This window comes from Schistocerca cancellata, chromosome 5 (genome assembly GCF_023864275.1).
Source record: "Schistocerca cancellata isolate TAMUIC-IGC-003103 chromosome 5, iqSchCanc2.1, whole genome shotgun sequence".
NCBI classification, from domain to species: Eukaryota; Metazoa; Arthropoda; class Insecta; order Orthoptera; family Acrididae; genus Schistocerca; species Schistocerca cancellata.
This window is the reverse complement of record NC_064630.1, coordinates 530,481,729-530,504,791: the sequence shown is the minus strand read 5'-3', so window position 1 is coordinate 530,504,791 and position 23,063 is coordinate 530,481,729. Positions and strand designations below refer to the sequence as shown.

Sequence of the window (23,063 nt, the reverse complement as noted above, 5' to 3'; positions counted from 1 at the left end):
ATTTTCGAGTCAGATCGTGTTACTAAATTGGTTCCTTCGGGCACTAGAAATTTACATTCTACATACATTCGTAGTATCAGGGCTTATCTGTCACTAACGTGTCACTTTTTACACACACAGACACACACACACACACACACACACACACACACACACACACACACACATACATACATAGAGACACGCACAAATTTTCAAACTGTAAAGGCGGCATCAGGTCACATGTGAGAGAATCCAGTGATTAATTTGAAGGCATCTAGTCCAGTTACATCCAGATAGCTTCACAGTGAGACTCAATTTTGACCTCGATAGACATAATATTTTTGTGGAATGCAATTAACTCTAATCCTCTTACGATATATAAAACATTTTTTCGATGTACGTAACATGCCTCATTAAATATTTTGCACATTTCTACTTCGGATTTCACACTACTCTGTGTTCAGAGTATAAGTTGAGTGCTGCGACTTTCCTTAAGGGTGGAAAAGTCAGACGCTTCGACAATTTACCTATTAAAATCTTGGCGTTTGAAGTGTATTTACTTTGTACGCGGTTGCAATTAGCTCTCTGCATACTGAGTAGTGAGCGTTCACCAGAGAGTCTTTGCCTCTTCCCTCTGCTTTTCAGGTCCAGCCACATACACCACCTTGGTGTATTCGTCGGCCGCAGCTTCGGCTGGACCTCTCACGATGGCAAAAAGATTCAGTTCCTCCTGCAGTCTTGCGCCGCCAATTTCTTGCTCTCCTCGACGCATCCCGTGACTCGGAGGTTATCTATACAGATGGCTTGAAGGCTGATGGCCGTGTGGGGTACGCTTATGCTCATGCGGACTATGTAGACCAGCGCTCCTTGCCGGAAGGCTTCAGTGTTTACACCGCAGAGCTAACAGCCATTTTTCGTGCCCTTGAGGATATTCGTACCAGAACTGGAGAGTCCTTTGTCATTTGCAGTGACTCTCTCATTAGTCTACAGGCTCTTGACCAGTGCTACCCACGCCATCCCATTGTTGTTGCCATCCAGGAGTTCGTTCATGCTCTTGAACAGCGTGGACGTTCAGTGGTGTTCATATGGACCCCAGGACACGTTGGGATAGCGGGAAACGAACTCGCCGACAAGTTAGCCAAAGAAGCTACCCGCAAACTGACGTTGGAGATCGGCCTCCCGGCAACTGATCTCCGATCGGTGTTGCGCCGTCGGGTCTTTGGGATGTGGGCAGACGAATGGCGCACTCTGTCTGCACACAACAAGCTGCGGCGAGTAAAGGAGACCACGACTGTGTGGAGTTCCTCCATGCGGGCCTCTCGCAGGGATTCTGTTGTTCTCTGTAGGTTCCGCATTGGTCACTCTTGGCTGACGCATGGTCATCTGCTGCGTCGAGAGGACCTCCCTCATTGTCGCTGAGGTGCAAACATGACGGTGGCCCAGATGTTGTTGGAATGTCCTCTTTTAACCGCTCTCAGGCGAACTTTTAATCTCCAGGGTGATTTATCATCTCTTTTAGGTGACAATGTCTCTATAGCAGATCGTGTTTTAAGTTATATTCGCGCAAGCGGCTTTTATAGATCCATATGATTTTATTGCATCAACCTCTTTTACTTAGTTTTGTGCTGTCATTCGACTCCACCCTAATCTTTTAGGCTGGAGGTTCTAACGTGTTGCAGAGTGGCTGGCTCATCCTTTTATTTTCGTGATCAGCCAGCCACGATCCTCTGCTGTACAGTTTTAATTCTTTCTGCCTTTCTTCTCTATGTTGTTTTTGTTGCTGTGCTCCGTTTTCCATGTTGCTTTATTATTGACCTTGGGGCTTTTCTTCCCCCAGAATTTTTCTTTTAGTGCTTCGAATGACTAATGGATGGTTTCACTGTGCTCTGTGTGTTTCTGAAACAAGGGACCGATGACCTTTGCAGTTTGGTCCCTTTAATCTTTAAACCAACCAACCAACCAGAGAATCTCAGTCTAACTAAGTCGTGGTGCGCTTTTTCTGGCACACCATCTCTTTGTCACGACTATCGATTACCCGGCTGTACTACGATCTTCGGCCCTGTTGTGATCTGGCGGCGAGATTTGTTTTCGTGGAGTTGGTCATCGGACTGGCTACGAGTGGCTAGGACGTGCTTGAGGGGACGAAGGAACAAAACACGCCGGCTCGGCCAGCAGCGGCGCGGCCGGTCTAACTTGCAGGACGGTCGCGAGTTTGTGGTGCACCTGCCTGATGTCAACTCTGGGCGCTGCTCGTTGCATTGCTTTGGTGCCTTCCGCGGACAGACCATTTCCTCGAGACCATCTCCAACAGCGCTCTCCATCGGAGGAGTAAGTGGTTTGGTGCCTTCGTTTCGTGGAACCATTTGCGTTGTAGCGACTGTCTCTTGTTGGTTGGTTGGTTGCCCTAATGTATGTGTTGTTGAAGTAAGAGCAGCCGACAAAGTGTGTGATCGCATGGAGGCCAGCAGTCACTACTTCCTTTAAGGAAATCAGCTCACCAAAAGATCTAGAAACTGTAAGGTATTGAAGATGTTAGGTCATTGTCTAGCTGTAAGTTTCTGCGTACCACGCTTACACAATTGGCAGTTACATTGCAGACCTATGCAAAGAAATTAAAGTGCATCAAACCTAGTTTGTGGTGATGTTGTGCATTTGAATAACGTGATATTATCTTAAAATTATTTCCATTTCGCCGGCCGCGGTGTGGTCTAGCGGTTCTGGCGCTGCAGTCCGGAACCGCGGGACTGCTACGGTCGCAGGTTCGAATCCTGCCTCGGGCATGGGTGTGTGTGATGTCCTTAGGTTAGTTAGGTTTAAGTAGTTCTAAGTTCTAGGGGACTTATGACCTAAGATGTTGAGTCCCATAGTGCTCAGAGCCATTTATTTCCATTTCATCTTTGTACACATTGTCGGCCTTAAAGTCTGATACTATTTTATAACAAGTCTTAGTTTAAATATTTCCAGCATTGATATTGCTGCAAAATTTAAGTCGTTTTTGAAAGCACTTACTGGGGTTTTTAAAATTATATTATTTTTTATTGGTTCTTGACTTATATTAATTGGTGTTTCCTGGAGTTTTCCGTGTTTTCTGCGGTCTGTTTGTGTTCCAGTTTTCTGCGAGTTGGGGTGTGTGGGAGTGGCGCCACGTTTCGCTTCGGTGCACAGAAGCTGTGCCGTGTCTTCTAATGGGAAGTGACTCCTGGTTGGGCCCCGGCGTTTATGTATTGTCTTGAATGGCTAGTCTGCTGCTTCCTGCATTTTAAGTTAAGTCACCTTTCGCCCAGGGCAGCCTGGCGTCACTCCCCGTTTGGTAGTTATTGATCTTATTTTTTTATATATATATAAAGGGTTTTTTTTAATTGCTTAGGAATCAATTGCATTAATTAAGTTCTTGTGCTCCTTGTGTTATTTGGGTTCGTAACGAACTGGTGTGCCTTGTACATCACTTTCATATTATTGATTATTGCCTTATAAAAAAAGGGGAACATTATATGTGACACCTTTTAAAATCACCTTCAGATTGTATTGAAAGCTCCAGTAAGTTGTTGTAATTGTACATTTCATATTGTCTTAACAACGGCCACGTGTTGATTGCTTCTAATTGTTTTATAAAAGCTTGTTTTGAATAAATTATTAAATATTGATCTGCTACTTGTTTTGTTGAGGAGTGACATAGTAGGGGCCTTGACCTTCCATGCTTAGTGTACCCCTCATCCCGACTTCCTAAGTTATACTAACGCTTAAACTTTTTTAGTTTAAGCATTAATCTGAGATTGTGTGATGAAAAGGTACACTGCACATGAACTCTGCTACCCACATAGTTGCCTGCTTTCTCTGTACAGTGCACCCGTGACTTATCAAGTAGACTTTTACAATTCTCTACACCAGAGCACAGTTCAAAAATCTGCAGCCAAGACGTCACATAACCGATAGAGCCCTTGGTTGAGAACCTCCCTCAGCTTCAAACCAATGAGCAAATCGTATTCCGTGGTTCATCCCCGTGAGCAAGATCTGCTAGCCGCCTTTAGGAACTAAGGATGGCCTCAGAACCCAAGCGACAGACGTCAGTGATGGTGAGATGAGATACAACTTACAACTTCGGTAACCATAGGCAGGATCTCCTCCGTATCTTGGATAAGGCAGAGACAGCGGGTGCACGCTGTTTTTTCCAGCCTTGAAAGCTATTTGCCTAAGAGGCCCCGTAATGGGTCTATTATTAGAGTTCCCGATAGCTAAATAATCCCTCTCCTTATGTGCCTGCGCAGACCCTGCAGATACAGCGGTCTCTTATCCACACATCTACACTCTGCCTTTACCGTCATTTACCCTACTCTGGAAGGTGCATAGCTGGCAGAGCCCATGAGCCAAACAAACGACATTTGAGGTGCCCCTTACGTTGCACCAGTTTCTCCACCACCACTACAACCCGAGGCAGGAGCTAACTGGCGGCTAACTGAGACCAACAGCGTCACGGTTGTTCACGAACTGTGGTGTCAATGACTGTGCAGAGATGTATAAACCAGCTCCTTCCAGATGGCCAGTACTTGGATGGGTGACCATACATGTGCACTGCGGACTGTCGACGTTATTTCCCTTTGCGTTTATGGTAGATAGCACTATGGAGATGGTGGCATGGAGTCCCTGATCACCAGTCTTTGCAACAAATGTCCTAGATTCAATTCCAAACCTCTCCACAGTATCTCATGAAATGAGGGAATGTGTCAGTGTTGATTGTGATCCATCCATTAGATGGGCACGTTAAGCTCGGCGGCCCCTTTGGTGCTCTTCGGAAGGAGTAGGCGATGTGGCAGTACGGGTTTCATCCTCTCCCTTCTCTCATCATCTCCAACACACACATACACACCCATCACACTCACCTACACTAACGTACATAGCTCTCATACTACGTAAAGTAAAGGTACCTATGGTCACGAAGGACTGGGAAATCCTTTCCAATGAGGCGGCTGAACCTGCCCCTTTTGTGTTTCCCAGGCATTCACGCCATACAACTTTACTTACTTTTTAATGAACTGCACCCAGCTCCTCCATTTCCACACACAGCTTGCTTACTTCCAGTCCAGTAAATTCGACTGGAAGCAAGTAATAAAAACTGAGCCGTGCTCCGGCTCGCCTTGGTGCCATTGACAGGTTGGCGTCGTGTATTGAGATTGTCACTTCTCATTTTCCTAGTCTGTTCACTGGCGCCACTACGTTTGCTCGCTTTGTCTGTCCGTCAGTGGCAGCAGCAGCACTTATCGATAGCAAGTACTGTGGTACTATCTTTGGAGCGATCTCCAGTATTTACGGGTCGTGTGTCAGGCAGTTAGCTTAGGACTAAGGAGCGGTGAGGTCCGCACAGCGCCAGTACTCGCCGGGACAGCTGGCGACACATGCACTGCCCGATGGAAGGATGTGGTCGCGAGAGTACACGACCACTTCGAGGTCCGGATTCAGCGGGTTTAAGTTGAATGGATCGTTATATTCGAGTAGTGCAACCTTCACGTGTGTGTGTGTGTGTGTGTGTGTGTGTGTGTGTGTGTGTGCGTGCGTCCGTGGAAGTGACCTCATGGTGGTGTGGTAAGCTGTCAGTCGACGATTCATACTGGCACCTTTCCCTTGCCCGACTTGAGCGTGGACGACCGTTTGTTGGTCGTTTGGTCGGTCGTCTCGTCTCGTGTATTTGACTTACGACGGCTTCTGGGCTCTCTGTGTTTGTGTCGACTTGTGGTTCGTGCTTTTTGTTCCACAGTGTTTTTAGTACTGAGTTGTCGGTGGAATTGTTTCCGCGGGTCCGTGTGTATCTAGTGTGTTTGAATGCGCAGTTATTTTAACGCTGTCTGCGTACTGAGTTTGTGGAGTGGTTTCTTCTGCCTTTCGATGTTTTAAAAGCCGCATTCTGCAGACGCAGTGCTGTCTGTCACTTCGCCCTCGCCTCAATTTTTCCATCGTTGTACTGGTTGTCACACGTTAGGTGGATTTGGTAAGAGGATTGATCGGCGTTTAAACTGTCCCTAGATTGAGTTGCCATCCTGTTAGGTGAGCATAAATCTTGGCTGCCTGTCTCACCGTTTACGCAGCTGTAGGGACTTTTCTCAGGTCGATCCTTGGAGCTCTGTCTGTGGATCACTCCGCTTTTTATTTGGTCTGATTGTGTCAATTGTTTAATAATAATTTTTTTTAAATTATTCCTATTGCTTGTGGCCTTCAGTCGACAAATAATTTGAATTCTTCTTAATAAGGCCTTCAGCCGTCAGTTAGCTTGTGTTAGTCAAGTTATTTCCTTAAATAAAGTGTATGTGTTTACTGTGCACCCAACGGTAACTGATTAGGCCCCGTCCACACCTCAGTTCCTGCTTTCACTAAGTCCCACGTTTAAACAACGAACCCTGTTTTCTCTCTGACACGAATTTGCGCCTCAAAGCTTCTTAAAATCATAAACTCGAGCTACTACAGTGTAATTGTCACTGGCACTACTACACCACACATTTGTCCGCCCCGGTAGCTGAGTGGTCAGCGTGACAGACTGTCAATCCTAAGGGCCCGGGTTCGATTCCCGGCTGGGTCGGAAATTTTCTCCGCTCAGGGACTGCGTGTTGTGTTGTCCTAATCATCATCATTTCATCCCCATCGACGCGCAGGTCGCCGAAGTGGCGTCAAATTGAAAGACATGCACCTGGCGAACGGTCTACCCGACGGGAGGCCCTAGCCACACGACATTTCCATTTCCATACCACACATTTGGACAATAACTCAGCAGAGCCCTTGGAGTGATGTACCTGTGGCCTAGAGCTAATAATGGAATATTCAGGGAGAACCAAATTCAATATCTGCATCATACTTTGATTACATAAGTGTCAACAAGATAGTTGGAGTCCAAACTGTATGTGGAACAAGACTGTCGTTCACAGTAGTCATCAAAATATTCTGGAGGAAACACAGAATCTTAAACACAGTTTTGCACCTAGAGATGTTACAGTAACAGAAGCGTTTGTTTCTCATTACGTGATTTATTAATAAATTAAACTTTACACAATATAATTAACCCTTTTGCTGCTGTGGACGTGTATATACTTCTGGTACGCTCTTCGCAGGTGCTATGGACCTGTATACATGTGCTGCTAGGGTTTTCCTATAGAGCTGTGGACGTCTGTATGCGTCCTGAGCCACTGACTTCTCACTGCTGCGGTCGAATTACTTCCATATTTCGTTGAATGAAACAGTTTCGAGTATTCATCATACAACATATGTGCCTCACTGGGCGATGTCGTTTGCAAAAAACAACGTTTCGATATCTTGAATCGTTTATGATATATGATGATTGTTATGACCACACGGTTCGCGATGCGCAAGGACGTGAATGAGTCCATCGGATATATCTCGAGAATAAAATGCTCTCAATTTTAAATGTAACTGCGATCTCTTATCCACATTTCATGCACGGCAATGTATGAAGTAAAATCAACAATACGCGAAATTTATGCAATTCGTTTTTGCCTCTGCAAAATCTTTAAAATGTCAGGCATAGTTTTACGAAATTTGTTGCATCACAGTAACTACGGAATGTAACGAAAAGAAGCTCAGTCTTATATAAGGTGAAGATAACATACTGTAAGATATGCAATCATCAAATTTTTTCACCCTATAGTTATCGAAAAATAGGATGAAAAGTATTTCGTATCGCCCGGAACGCAATCTGTCGGCACAAGCACCAGCATCTGCAGAGCAGTACAGCCGCAACGAAAGCCTCACAAGTTGCGACATCGTCGCGAAAAAACACAGTGGCCCGTATATGTAATAAGTTTCCTTTAATTTACGTCTATGGTCACAATCTTTCTTTTTTAACAGATTACCGGTTTCGGTCTTTAATGACCATCATCAGATCTGTTTCATAAAAACAAAGTCCTAATGCCACTATGGCTGCAGTACATTAGGACTTTGTTTTTATGAAACAGATCTGATGATAGTCATTAAAGACCGAAACCGGTAATCTGTTAAACAAAAAAAGATTGTGGCCATAGACGTAAATTAAAGGAAACTTATTACAACAAAAGCCGCCCTCAGGAATGTAGAGAGCGCGTCTGTAGCAGCGAAAGGGTTAATGGCGAGTAATTGCTACAGTATATAACTTGTCTCAAATTGAGACAGTAGTCATGGAGAATCGACGGCGTGTGTGAGCCGGTCTCGTCTGCGAGAGAGCTGCAGCAGGTGAGCGAAGCTGCTCGGTACTATTAGTAGTAGTAGTGGCGGCCGTGGCTGTAGTGCGGCTGGTGGTGGTAGGATCGGTGGGCCCGCTCCCTGCGGCGGCGCGCCTGGCGCTCCATCTTGCGGCGGTAGGCGAACAGCGGTCGGAAGATGAGCGCGCCCGCCGCCTCCATGTCCTCACCCTCCGGGTCCCCGTCCGCTAGCGCGTCCGCGTCCTCGTACTCCTCCTCATAGTCCTGCAACACCGCGCCCGGACCCAGGTCCTCATCCGCTGCCGTCACCGGCGCCTCTGTCGCTGGGGCAGGTGGCGCCTCCGGTGACGTCACGGGGCTTGCGCAGAGGATCGCCGCGCTGCTGGCCACCACCACCGTCAGACAGAACACCTGTGGAATGGTAGTTGCCTTGTCAACCGGTATAACCTGCTGCATCGCTCTTGTTCTCATCTAACAGTTGCTAGCAAACCAAACGAATCTTGTGCAAAGGGGAACACTAGTTTTTAAGTTCAGTTCAGTAGTACGAGGGTCACTCCAAAAGAAATGCACACTATTTTTATAAAAATACAGTTTTCACTCTGAATGAGTGCAAGTTTTACAGTGTGTAGATACATCCTTTCTGCTTGCTTTCAAACTTAGTTCAACCTGTTCCCGTGAGTGGCGCCGTCACAGTATGTCTTCAAGGTGGCTGCTACACTTGACATTCGTCAGAAGCAATATGCTGTCATAGAATTCCTGTGATGTGAAAACGAGACAGTGGGAAACATCCACAAGAGGTTGAAAAACTTGTATGAAGATGCTGCTGTCGATCGCAGTAAGTCGGTAGGCAAGCAGGTTACGTGATGAAAGCAGGCACAGCAGTATTGAGGATTGTCCTCGCAGCGGCACGCCTCGTACTGCACACACTCCAGACAATGTGCAGAGAGTTAACGAATTGGTGACAGCTGACAGACGCATCACAGTGAACGAATTGTTCAAAAATGGTTCAAGTGGCTCTGAGCACTATGGGACTTAACTTCTGGGGTCATCACTCCCCTAGAACATAGAACTACTTAAACCTACCTAACCTAAGGACATCACACACATACATGCCCGAGACAGGATTCGAACCTGCGACCGTAGCGGTCGCGTGGTACCAGACTGTAGCGCTTAGAACCGCTCGGCCGAACGAAATGTCACGCTGCGTTGGGATAGGGGAAGGAAGTGTTTGCAGAATACTGATAGTGTTGGCGTTAAAAAAGGTTTGCGCCAGGTGGGTTCCCAGGATGTTGACAGTGGCTCACAAAGAAACAAGAAAAACGGTATACACCGAACTTTTGGGACAGTACGAGAATGGTGGAGACGAATTTCTTGGAAGAATTGTGACAGGTGATGAAACATGGCTCCATCATTTTTCACCAAAGAAGAAGAGGCAATCAATGGAGCTGCAACATGCAAATTCACCCAAGGAAAAAAATTCAAAACCACACCTTCTGCTGGAAAAGTTATGGCAACGGTGTTTTTCGATTCCGAACGACTCTTGCTTGTGGACACCATGCCAAGTTGAACCACCATAAATTCTGATGCATATGTGACGACACTGAAGAAACTTCAAGCTCGACTGAGTCGTGTTCTACTAAATCGGCAAAAGCAGGATGTTTTGCTGTTGCACGACAATGCACGGCCACATGTCAGTCAAAAAACCATGGAAGCGATCGCAAAACTTGGATGGACAACACTGAAACACCAGCCTTACCGTCCTGACCTGGCTCCATGTGACTGTCATCTCTTTGGGAAACTGAAAGACTCTCTTCGTGGAACGAGGTTGGAAGATGACGACTCCTTTGTGCGCGCTGCCAAACAGTGTCTCCAACAGGTTGGTCCAGAAATTTACCATGCGTGTATACAGGCGCTGGTTCCAAGATGGCGTAAGGCAGTTGAGAGGGACAGAAATTATGTGGAGAAATGAAAATATTGTTCCTAAAGGATGTATCTACACACTGTAAAACTTTAAAAAATGTAGACTAAAAGATGGAATTAAAAAATATAGTGTGCATTTCTTTTGGTGTGACACTCGTAATTTAGACTTGACAGCTAATAAGATAGCAGAGGGGTGAGGCTCACGCCGCATTAAGCTAACGGGACCGCATCGGTAGCTGAAGTAACTAATGTCGAACTACTAGCTAACTAATGTGGAACTACAAAAACTTCAACTTGCACTATGTTGTTGTTGCTGTCTTCAGTCTGATGACTAGTCTGATACAGCTCTGCACGCTGTAGAAGCTTCCTGTGGAAGCCTCTTCATCTCAGTGTTACTACTACAACCTACCTCATTTTTAATCTGCTTACTGCATTCATGTCTAGTTCTGCCACTACTATTTGTGTCTCTAACATTTCCCTCTGTTTCCAAATTGATTCTTCCTTGACGCCTTACGATGTATCCTATCAACCTATCCCCCCTTTTGTTCAAGTAATGCTAAAAATTTCTTTGTTTTCCAATTCGATTCAGTATTTCCACATCAGTTAGTCCATCTCACAATCTAATCTTGAGCATTCTTCTTTAGCATCACATTTCAAAAGCTTTTCTGCTGTTCGCATTTGAACTGCTTCTCGTCACACTCACTTCCATGCAGACACCTTCAGAACACCCATTTGTCTAGGTAACATATTAGAGCGATTAACAATGCAGGATCACAGATAAACGTAAGCACGACATAAGCCAATGCAAATGTGAACTACTGGGACATTAATAACCGGTTAACCGCAAGAATGTTAAAAGTAAACATGTATACGTGTACGCATTATCTTGTATACATGTTGGATTACCAGTCAGTATTACCAGTCAGTTGTACACATCAAAAATAAAATTGGTAATTACAGCTCAAACAGCTCTATCTATGACTATGAAACAAGAGATAGACTCAACTTACATTTACCAAGAAAAAATAAACATAAAACTCAAAACAGCATTTTCTACTAAGGAATAAAACTGTACAATAAATTACCAAAAGAGATTAAAGAAATTGCAAAAATACACTTATTTAAAAAGGCAGCTAAAAAGTACCTGTTACGCAACACATTTTATACATTGAAGGATTACTTAGCTAAAACAGAGTAGGGGGTTAATAAAAATGTTATACAAATAAATAATAATAATAATGATTATAAAATATCCAAAATTCCACATAACACCTTCACTTTATGTTTTTTTTCTTCTTTTTTTTCCTTTCTACAAATACCCTCAAGCTATACACGGCACAATACTAACACATCTTCCTCTTTCTGAGCTCAACATCTCACTCACTATGGAGGGATGCTGACTCAGTTTTCCAGGATAGCAACTGGGAAGTTGCGGTACACAAAATGGCCCAGAGATCACCAGTCTGTGTGTGTGTGTGTGTGTGTGTGTGTGTGTGTGTGTGCGCGCGCGCGTAGTGAGTGAAGTGTTATGAAACAATGTGTGTATAGTGTATGCAGTGACTGATGGTGAGATATGAGTGAACAATTTGGCATTACATTATTTAATAATTATTTGTAAAAAAAGTATTTTATACCAGGAGTAAATCTAATGATTGTCTCTAACTAGAAGTCTGTAAATATATGTGTATACGAATTAGCTTATTTTAAATTGATCTAAATTTGTAAATACTTTGACATGTCTTATACTCTTGTAAAAAGAGATCCATGGATGAATAATGCTACTACTACTACTACTACTACTACTACTACTACAGTGTGTGGGATGGAGTTCCATGCCTGTTGCACTTCGTCGGTCAACACGGGGACGGTTAATGCTGGTTGTGGATGATGTTGGAGTTGTCATCCAGCCATATTCCGTATGTGATCGATTGGAGACAGACTTGGTGGTCGAGCAGGCCAAGGCAACATGTTGACACTTTCTAGAGCATGTTGGACTACAACAGCGATGTGTGGAAGAGCGTTGTCTTGTTGGAAAACACTCACTGGAATGCTGTTCATGAATGACAGCACAATAGGTCGTATTACTAGACCGACGTACAAATTTTCATTCAACGTGCGTGGGATAACGACGAGGGTGATCCTGCTGTCATGAGAAATTGCACCCCAGACCATAACTTTAAGTGTCTTACAAGCAGACAGGTTGGTTGCTGGCCCTCAACTAACCACCTTCTAACCAGTTCACAGTCATCATTGCACTGGGGCACTACGAGAAAACACTCTGGGCTCCAATGAGCTCTCGATTGACACCACTGAAGTCGCAAATGGTGATGGTTTGGGTTCAGTGAAATGCACACCACAAAAGGGTCTGGCTCGGGGCTTTCTTTGAAGTAACAGATTTGTAACAGTTCGTTTTGTCACTGTGGTGCCAAATGCTACACAAATTGCTGCTGTAGATGCAGTACGAAGCGCCAGAGCCATATGCCGGTCTCCCCTGTCGGCAGTGTCATGTGGGTGGCAAGTCTTCCTACAGTATCTCAAAAGGAATGTCCAGCTTCTGTAGCCCTATTACACGGCCCCATTCAAACCCAGTGAGGTGTTCATAATGACGTTTCTGTCGCCTTAAAGGTGCTCTTGATTGACATCAACTCACCACGTCCATTATGAAAGATGGATCACGGCCGATGTATTTAAAGCAAATCTGATTTGCGTCCCCATCTTTCAGATGTGGCAACACGCCTACCAAGTTTCATTTACGTCGCAAATCTCTTTCTTGCGATTTTTTTTCCGTCAGTGTTTATCCTGTCTACGTCGGCCATCGTCAGTTATTTTGCTGCCCAAATCGTGAAACTCAACTACTTTTTCTTTTTCATTTTCTAATCTAGTTCCCTCAGAATCGCTTGCTGTAATTCCACAACATTCCATTACTCTTCTTTTACTTTTGCTGAAGTTCATCTTCTAATTTCTTTTGAAGACCCTATCCATTTCGTTTAAAAGTTCTCCAAAATCTCTTCTTATCTCTGACTGAATTAAAATGTCATCGGCCAATCTCAAAGCTTATATTTCTTTTCCCTGAACTTCCACATTTCCTTCACTTGTTGCTCAATGTACAAACTGGATAACATTGGAAGTACCATACCTTGTTCAAATAAGGTTAGTGTTTATAGTTCGATTACGGAAATGGGCAACATCGGCGGTTTTCATTGATTAGCGCGCACAGTATCTAAATCGACACGTCTCTGTCTACAACCATACTCTACAGACTACTTTTAAGTGAATGGCAGTGGGTAATTCCAATGTTACTACGTATTAGGGTTTTTCCCGGTCCACTCGTTTACGAAGAACGGAAAGAAGGACTGCTTAATGAGTGTAATCTTGTCTTCGCAATCGCTACTGGACCTACTCGTAGAGAGCTGCGCTATTTAACGGCAGCAGCAACAGCTGTCGGTTTTCATTCTAAATTTCATTTACCTTTTTTGAAGTTCATCTTCAAATTCCTTTTAAAGACACTATCCATTTCGCTCAAATGCTCTTCGAAACCTCTTTTTATCTCTGACAGAATTACAATGTCATCGGCAATTTGGATCATTATAGGGTTTGCTCAACGAGGTAAGAAAGTCCTGTCAGTTCTTAGCGCACTTGCGAAATTATAATTAGACATTTTGCAGCGTAAAATAAACGTGCCGCACAAACAAAAGCAAAGCCAACAGCGAAAATGTAACATACAAGTTACGTTACTGGCCGCACGCGTCGTTTGCAAATGACTGTGGTAAATAGTACCTGTAGTAGCAGAGCGATACGGAAACGGTGAACAGAAAAGACAACGCAGTCAAGCTCATTTTCTCACTGGTTACCGCTACGGTATCCATCGTGTAAACAAACAGTTGACAATTACTTTGTTCGTTTGATCCAGGTATACGTTTCAGTTTCCAGAAGCTCACTGTCATACGAGGTCGTTAGATGGCTGCTGTAATCCTGTTTCCTTCTTTAATTTTTATTTTTATGGGACTTCATCACTTTAAATATTGACATTACATTGACGATAGTCGGCATTGTTACATCATCAATACTTTTGCAGACCCTCGTCTTCAGTTTTGTAAGGGCCTCGTCGCCAATGCTGTGGAGGCCGAATTTGTGTGTTCGTGAAACGGTTTCTGCTGCAGTACACCGCTAAGACAATTGCTCCCTGCCACTATTACACAGCTGTGCCCCTGGGTCAGGTGAAATGATTGGAGAACGAAGGTTCTACAACACTCCAACAAATTAGTAACAAAGTCACTCAGGTGAGTTAAAAGGTTTACGTATTTTTGTGACAAGTTGAATGATTAAGTCTGCAACACTGCATGTAATTTAACACAAAATAGGCCCTCAATGGCTAAGTACAATTAATCGTCGGTAAATTTCACGGTACATAGTAAATGCAGTTTACAACAACTGTATGTTCCCTGTCTAAGTCAGCCCTGGACGGTGATCTATAACCAAGCGGGCGAGAGCTGCTCTTCCATCTTCCGAGTAGGCTTCTGTTCGTTTCGTCCGGTCAGTGGGGAATTGTACTCGGCCGGCAATTGGCGGAGGCGAAGCCGATATCTTCACCCTCCGTGCCGCCTGTGGCGCTGGTGGAAATCACGCAAGTGGCGAGTCTCTATGTTGCTGGCACGAGGTCGCATCTCTGCGCCTGTGGTGCTTTTTACCTGGAAAATACCTTGATCGAAAGTTACCAAACAGATAATCCAGTATTTTCACAAGAATGGAATGTGATGTTTAAAATTTCATTTTTGTGAACTTATTTTCATTATTTTAAGTACAGAAAAAAGCGATTCCTACAGATCAGGAGTGGTGAGAAAACATGCTGGCTGTGAGAATGTCTAACCTGTGCTGGAACTTCAGGTGGATGTGGCAACAAAGCATGTACAAAAGATGCGCACGTGCAGCTTATCGCATCTCGGGTCCTGAGATTTGTCAAGTCATTGGCACGTGGAACGTGGTTTGCATCATACTGACAAATCACACGAGATGGCTTCAGGGCAACAGTGTTGCTGAAAGCGTAGGCGTAGGCTCTTCCAGAAAGTCTGCACTATGAGAAACTCGTAGGATTGGTCGACTACCTCTGAAGGATAGACGATAATAGGTGGCATAGGTTACAGGTAGAGAATCACAAGGCACAGCTGGGAACAGATTACTGAGAGCTGTGTTGAGAACTAGAGTCCATTGGGACATTCAGTGGAGTTCTATAGTGTTGACCAACGAACGTCGCTTCTGTTTGTGTCGGTCAGATCGATACCAACGTGTGTGTGTCCGATCTAGTGAAAGGTTTCAGGAAGTAGCGGTTCTGGAGACTCATACTGTAAGTAGGCTGTTTAGGTTTTTATGTTGGTAACGTCACGTAGCGCTCTGTATGAAAATCACTGGCTGTGCTGTGTGCAGTCTGTGGCTGGTTGGCATTGTTGGAATATTCGCTATTGTAGTGTTGGGCAGTTGGATGTGAACAGCGCATAGCGTTGAGCAGTTGCAGGTGAGCTGCCAGCAGTAGTGGATGTGGAGAGAGAGATGGTGGAGTTTTGAGAGCGGATGATCTGGACGTGTGTCCATCAGAGACAGTAAATTTGTAAGCCTGGATGTCATGAACTGATACATATATATTATGACTTTTGAACACTATTATGGTAAATACATTGTTTGTTCTCTATCAAAATCTTTCATTTGCTAAGTATGCCTATCAGTAGTCAGTGCCTTCAATAGTTAGAATCTTTTATTTAGCTGGCAATATTGGCGCTCGCTGTATTGCAGTAGTTCGAGTAACGAAGATTTTCGTGAGGTAAGCGATTCATGAAAGGTATAGGTTGTTGTTAGTCAGGGCCATTCTTTTATAGGGATTATTGGAAGTCTGACTGCGTTGCGCTAAAAATATTGTGTATTAGTTTAGTGATGATCAGAATAAGAAAAGAGAGAAATGTCTGAGTACGTTCACTTTTGCTCAACTATTCTAAAATCAAATAACGTAGAAGTTTACCATCACAGTCATTGTTAATTTTTCTAAGGGGATGTTTCATATTTCATAATTTTTCGAAGGGGACGTTTCAATACGTCTCCGGCTCCTGCAACCATGATGTTAGGAGCTATTGTATGTGTCAAGAGGACTGATTTGATAATGGCTGAAGGGAAGCTGAATGCTACTCAGTATGTGGAAGTAACGATAAAACTTGTCGTGCCCTCAGTGACCAGGGCAGCGGGCGACATATTCCATCAGGATAATGCAAGGCCTCATTCCCCAGTTCACACCACAAACGCCTCGAGGAATATACGGAGTTTCTATTGACCGGTACGGTCTCCTGATTTGCCACCCGAGCACGTCTGTGTTTGATATGACAGGAAGACGTATGCTTTCATACTAACCCCCGATCGGCAATCTTCATGAACAGCAGATGCACTTTATGTTTCAGGTATGGCGAGAAATCCCTCGATAAGACACCTGCTTCCTTATTACACCAAATACAAGAGTGAGTTCGTGTCCTTGTGTGTCATACCTCATTTTGATGCTGATGATATGTCCATACTGTTTGATAAATAGGGGACTCCTTCATTGTGTAACACTTCCAATTTTTCAGTGTAATTAAAATCACCTCTCGTAATAGCCGATACCATTATCACACAATACTATTTGCAACCTAATGCAATGTTTCAAATTCTGTTTACAGTTATTTTACTGTTCACAGTTATGATGAAAGCAGTACTGTAAGATTCAGGTAGGAGACACGGCATGCATTCAGCTAATAATAGCACGTAGCTTTCAACTGTAGCAACAGCCCACCGACGAGAAACTCGAATAACTTCCCCTTTTACTATGCTTCAATTTCGGACAACTTTCTGTTTTGTTTCGTACTGTAAGTTTCTTTGTATTTTAATTTCTCATGATTAAGGGAGTTTATTTTTTATTTACAGTTGCTTTCATTTATGCACGTTGATGCATGTCGAAGCAAGTCCGGTACGTATTGTAAATGAAAAGCCGGCCGTGGTGGCCGAGCGGTTCTAGGCACTTCAGTCTGGAACCGCGCGACCGCTACGGTCGCAGGTTCGAATCCGGCCTCGGGCATGGATGTGTATGATGTCCTTAGCTTGGTTAGGTTCAAGTACTTCTAGGTTCTAGTGGACTGATGACCTCAGAAGTTAAGTCCTATAGTGCTCAGAGCCGTTTGAACCATTTGTAAATGACAAACAGCTTGACGTCGCTCTCTTGGCCAGCGGAGTTTGAGAGAAAACACCTCTGGACGCTTTCCGTTTTCCAAAATTAATATGGTCGGAAGTGCTACTGTAGTCTGCATGTAAACATAAAATAGTGACAAGATAATATTCGGAAAACAAGGGCTTCAAGGAAATACCGTTATAGGAAATTTCAATTTCACTTTTCTTGCATTGGAGGTAAGTAGGAAGACTAAAAAATCAAATCAATAACAAATTAATTCTATTATGATCTTTTTCTTAGAATCAAACCGACCTAGACCATGGGCACGTATGTGGAACATTATCCGTCATATAATTTAAGTTAAATGTGACAGTAATCGCGAAATCATTTATCTCATGTTAACGATCTCTGACAGAGTTATAATTTTCAGAAACGAAAATATGAGTTGTTCTTATAATTTTATTTCTATTACGTATTTACCTACATTAAATAAAGAAAAAGTTACAAACATACCCAGAATTCGATAACAATATGAGGAAATGGATTCATGTAACCTTTTCCTATAACATCTTAAAATTTGTCACAGCAAAGGTAGAAATGAAATGAAAACGAACTAAACCTCTTCACGACCACACACGCATACCAGTTCTCAGTTTTTGCAATGAGCTGTAATGATCTTCCGCGAGTTTCGTGCGTGACGAGACAATTCCGCATGTTGCTGCCGATGTACACATTAATCCACTGCGTTTCGGCCTTATGCAGCAACAGTGGTTCAATGTTCCAAAAACAGAAAGTCTTTGTTGCAAGTGTTTTATTAATAATGACCAGTTTCGCGCGGTTAGCGCATCCTCAGTTTATCAGTAATTAGTAACAAAAGTCTTGCTACATAACAATTTATTCGCGAATCTATCTAGAACAGGTAACCTGTCCACTAAAAACAAAATTTTCTGTGACACCATGAGTCAGCAGCGTCAAAACGTAGGTAGCGTTTTTTCTTACTTTTTCGTGACTACTGATTCTGCCCATCAGTTTTGCTGCCTTTTGTCTCCTACCACGGTGTTTTCACGTTCGGTTTTCCCATTGTCTTAAAAATTTTTTAAGCTTTTGAGTTTTTTGCGTTTTTCCTCCCCGCACCTGCCACCATACGTTTGCCATTTGATATCCTTTCCCCTCTCATACTCCTCCTCCTTCTCCCTATTCATTTAGATTGACGTTTCGGTCCATCTTAATAGTTGGAAGGTTCACCGAACTAGTTATTTTCTTTCTTACCACTAGTTCAATTTTTAAGAATATTTTTATTTTATCTTTTAAGTCTTAATTGGCTCTATGTAGCATTCACTTAATTTCAATCCCTTTTAACTTGACCGAGCGAGGTGGCGCAGTGGTTAGCACACTGGACTCTCATTGGGGAGGACGACGGTTCAAACCCGCGTCCGGACATCCTGATTTAAGTTTCTCGTGATTTCCCTAAATCACTTCAGGCAAATGCCGGGATGGTTCCTTTCAAAGGGCACGGCCGCTTTCCTTCCCTAATTCGAGATTTTGCTCCATCTCTAAAGATGTCTATCAGCCCTACCTCTCGGCGCTCTCGTTAAATTTCGATCTCGCGTCAATCTACTGTGCGGCCCACTCGCTTCAGCGTATACGTATTTGTTTGCCACTGTGAAACATGGCTGCGATCGCTAATCTATCTGCTCACTGCATATTGCCATTGTTTGGCGAGTTTATTTATTGATTTCTGATCCTGTATTTAATTTGTTATTTTTGTTGTAATTTTACATCTTTAACTGAAGGTTTTCACTTACCATTTCAGCATTTAATTTGACATTATTGTTTTAATTTTACATCTTTAATTTAAGGTTTTCACTTGCCAATTCAGGCTTTCTAATGTCCATGTTTTACGATTGTGGTTTTCTCTTTAACGCCATCATATCACCGGCTTATAAATATGACTAATGCGGTCTCCGTTAGTCAAGGCAAGTGAATCACACTTTTCACCATTAGCTTAGCTAACCTGCTGATAAGTACTAGACAGTTTCGCGAATTAAGTGTTATGTAACAAGATTGTTACTAATTACAGATGACCTGAAGAAGCGCTAACAACACGAAACGCTTCATTATTAATCAAACATTCACAACAGAGTTTTTTTCTACTTTTTAGAGAATTTCTGCCGATGAGTCAATCCTAAATAAAATTCGTTTGAACGGAGTTTAGGTAAGATTAGTTGCTTATTCGCAAACCAGGGAACAAAAGCGAGGGTAATATTCTCAGGCAGCAGCATTAAGAATACTAATGTAGTAGAAAAACCATTAATTAAGTCAAGAGTGCATTGAATCCTGTAGGCCTAATGTGTTACCATAATTTAATCTCGTTAGAGGCGGTATGCGCAGCGCTTGCCTTATTCCAGCCGAAGGAAGGGCTCACACATTCAGTTATGAGGAAAACTATATACAGTCCTAATCTGAAGCAAAACGTATCATTATTTTATTCTCTAATATAAAGCTGTGCCAGTAACAAAAATCATATTGATAGTCCAGAACAATGAACAGCAGATTCTTTATATATGTACAGTCGAGAAGTTGCAGCATGGACCAGCTGCTGTTTAACTCGTATTAATTAAAGAGCGATTTTGTTGCTGGAGGGACGTGGCACAATGAATGTAGAAAATAAAAAGATACCAAAGAAAGCGGGCTGATGATTTTTCAGTTCTGATGGTGCAGGTGACACTGAGGTAGGTGTGACAAGTTGTAATTTTCTACCACTGGATGGAAAAATAGTTGTGGAAAAAAACAGAGGTAAATGTTTTTGTTTTGTGATGCGTAGTATATCAACTTAGAAACGATTTTGCAGAAGAGTTATTATCGACAAATCAGCGTAATTCAGTTATCTGAAATGACAAGATTGTTCAAAGCTTTTAAGCCTGTGAGAACACAGAAATAAATTAACAACAGACCTCATTCGATATGGAACTGACAGATCAGTCTTGTGCACCGAAAATATATACAGGCTGCAACAGGTATAAGTGTATACAGTTCTATCGATGGCTGAGAACGATGTACTGAACAAGACTACATCAGTATTTACCTCGTCTGCAGACTAATAATTATAGCTATTACGAGTCGCACGTTTTCACGTTGGCTAGTAACTGCAAATATATTTGGCAAGAGCAAGCTTTTAACGCTTATTTTCCCTTGGGCAGCAGGTCAGGTGCTGAAGTGTGGATGCTTGAATAAAAAAAGTTAGTCTGTACTGACAGGTACAGTCTACTTAAGGTGCAGTACGGCCTGGCAGAAAGTATCAGACAATGAAATCTGTGATGTGTTTGTGGGAAGACTGTTCGACACAGAACAAAAAACAACCAACACAGTATTAAGATACCACAAATAAAATATCTGCACTTATATCTATTACACACTTTATAAGTGAACATAATTTCCTTACTATCCGAAACAGCTGTTTCAAAATGTGTTTTCCTTTTGGAGAATAATAATTAATCCCCAGCGAAAGCAAACTACTGTCATTGACTCCTTGTAGAAGTTTACCTTGATGAGAGAGCCGGTGGAGGGGGCCGGGGGTGGGTTCAGGCTAGAGGTGGGATCAAAAGCAGCGATACAAACTTTTTTCCAGAGATGACACTGTTGCCAAGAGTTTCAAAGGAAATTGAAAATGTTTATCGAGGTAGAAACCATCATTGATGACAAACAACGGTGTGTATGAACATCAGCTTCAACCGAATGAATCACCGTTCTCTACAAATAGTTCGAAAACGCATCGTTTTTGGTGCAGACCACGAAAAGCAGCAATTTTATATAAACTAAGTACAACTACATGTACATCATCAGCAATCTGTTTGACTTAAAAATTGATTATGACCCATTTTACACTGTTCGCGAAGTGGTCCTCGCACATTATTTAGCTGACCTTCAGTTCCAATTCCCATGACGTCCATATCACCCACAGCTTCTACCAGCTTTAGCGATGAAATAGCAAACTACCGAAAAAGGATGAAAAAATATAATTAAACTCACAACTGCGATCGATTCAGTTTCCTTTTTAATTAAAGACCTAGGCACAGGACATGTTAAAATTCATTTATTGGGAAGTTTAGAAAACCAAGAACGAGGTAATAGGATTAAAAAGAATATAAAGCAGGGAGGTGGTCTTCCTCTGTTTCTGTTCAGTCTGCGCATCGCCAATAACGGACACAGAAGTTGACTACAGGAATGGGATTAAAATTCAATGTGAAAGAATGTCAACGATTCACTGATGGCGTTGCTATGCTGAGTGGAAGCGAGGAAGAATTAATGGATATAATAAATGAAATGAACAATCTAGGGAGGACAGAATATCGATAGAGAGAAAACCGAAGAAAAACGAAAGTAATGTGGACTGTCAGGAATGACATTAGCGATGAAGTTAACTCTAGAATACTAAATTTTCCTACTCCATATTTTATTCAAAGGACATAATAATTTCTATTTTATGTATTAGTTAATTACAGTTATAAGGTCTCTATTGATACGTCACATACAAAATAAGTACAAAAAGTTCTGTTTTACACCCTGTATTGACAGTACCAGAATGCCGCGAACCGTAAATTGGTACCAACTGCAATTGTACATTTTATGAAGGTTTAGTAATGTAGGGATAACGTCAAAATTGGGACCACGGAATAGACAAAGTTAAGGAATTCTACCACATTGGAGGGACGAACGGAGGACGACATAAAAAGCAGACTAGCACAAGCAAAGAGGGCATTCATGGCCTAAACAAGGCCCCTGATATCAAACATATGTGTTAATTTCAAGTACAAATTCGTGAGAATGTACGACTGGATGGCAGCGTTGTGAATCATCGACTATGAGAAAACCGCAAAAGAAAAGAATGGAAGGGTTTGAGGTATGATGCTACAGAAGAATGTTAAAAATTAGATGGGCTGATAAGGAATGAGGAGGCTGTGCGTGGAGTCGACGAAAAAAGTAATGTACGGAAAACACTGATAAGAAGGAGGGAAAGGATGATAGGACATGTGTTAAGACATTAGAGAATAACATTCATGGTACTAGAGGAAGCAGTAGAGTGTAAAACTGCAGGGGAAGGCAATTCATGGAATACATCCAATAAATAATTTAGCGCGTTTGATTGGCAAAGGAGAGGAATTCGAGACGGGCCGAATCAAACTAGTCAGAAGACTGATGAAGAAAAAAAAGAAAAGTATTTAATCCTGTGAAGACAGTGATTAAATTGTCAATAAAATCTTACGAAAATAATTTAATTTTTAGAGTATTTTGTAATATGAGTCGGTATGAAAAGGTCACAGGTTCTTCGCGCTGGTTGCCGAAAGTCACGAGAATCTCCTCTAAACATTGCCTGAGCCAACAATATCGCAGTTAGTTGCTTGACTTACCGAGAACTGCCGCATGTCGCTGTGCTTGTAGAGGCGAGGCGCTGATGCTTCGGTGTCGATGGGCTTTCGCGCTGAAGACTGTCGATGCGGACGGAGAGTTCTGCATTTAAGTGCAGCCGCGGCAGTTATCGTCAGCCCTGCGGTTTCCGGCCGCTGCTGACTCAGGGCAGACAGGAGCAGAGGTCGGCCGGGTCTTCCTGCCGCTGCCGCTGCCGCTGACTGGCCCGCACGCGTTTCGGCAGTTCCGAGAATCGTCACGTGCGAAACCCACCAGCAGCGCGGGAAATTTAGCGGGTTCAGGACTACCTGCACGCGACTAACGCTGCCATACATGCAAACCCTTTACCGAGGAGGCTCTGGACCCCTCCTTCTGCTTCGTAAAATTACGTATCTGCAGTTTTT

The 23,063-nt window shown here is 43.0% G+C and overlaps 1 protein-coding gene across 1 annotated transcript; it reads right to left on the bottom strand.

Annotated features, from left to right (window-relative positions):
• Positions 1 to 6,953: 6,953 nt before the first annotated feature.
• On the bottom strand, positions 6,954 to 22,753 carry LOC126187621 (uncharacterized). The gene is made up of 2 exons (XM_049928815.1): positions 22,662 to 22,753; positions 6,954 to 8,567 (listed from the first exon to the last, which is right to left on the bottom strand). The coding sequence occupies exons 1-2, from the start codon at positions 22,674 to 22,676 to the stop codon at positions 8,211 to 8,213; spliced, it is 372 nt and encodes a 123-aa protein (XP_049784772.1). The 5' UTR covers positions 22,677 to 22,753; the 3' UTR covers positions 6,954 to 8,210.
• Between the last annotated feature and the right edge of the window lie 310 nt (positions 22,754 to 23,063).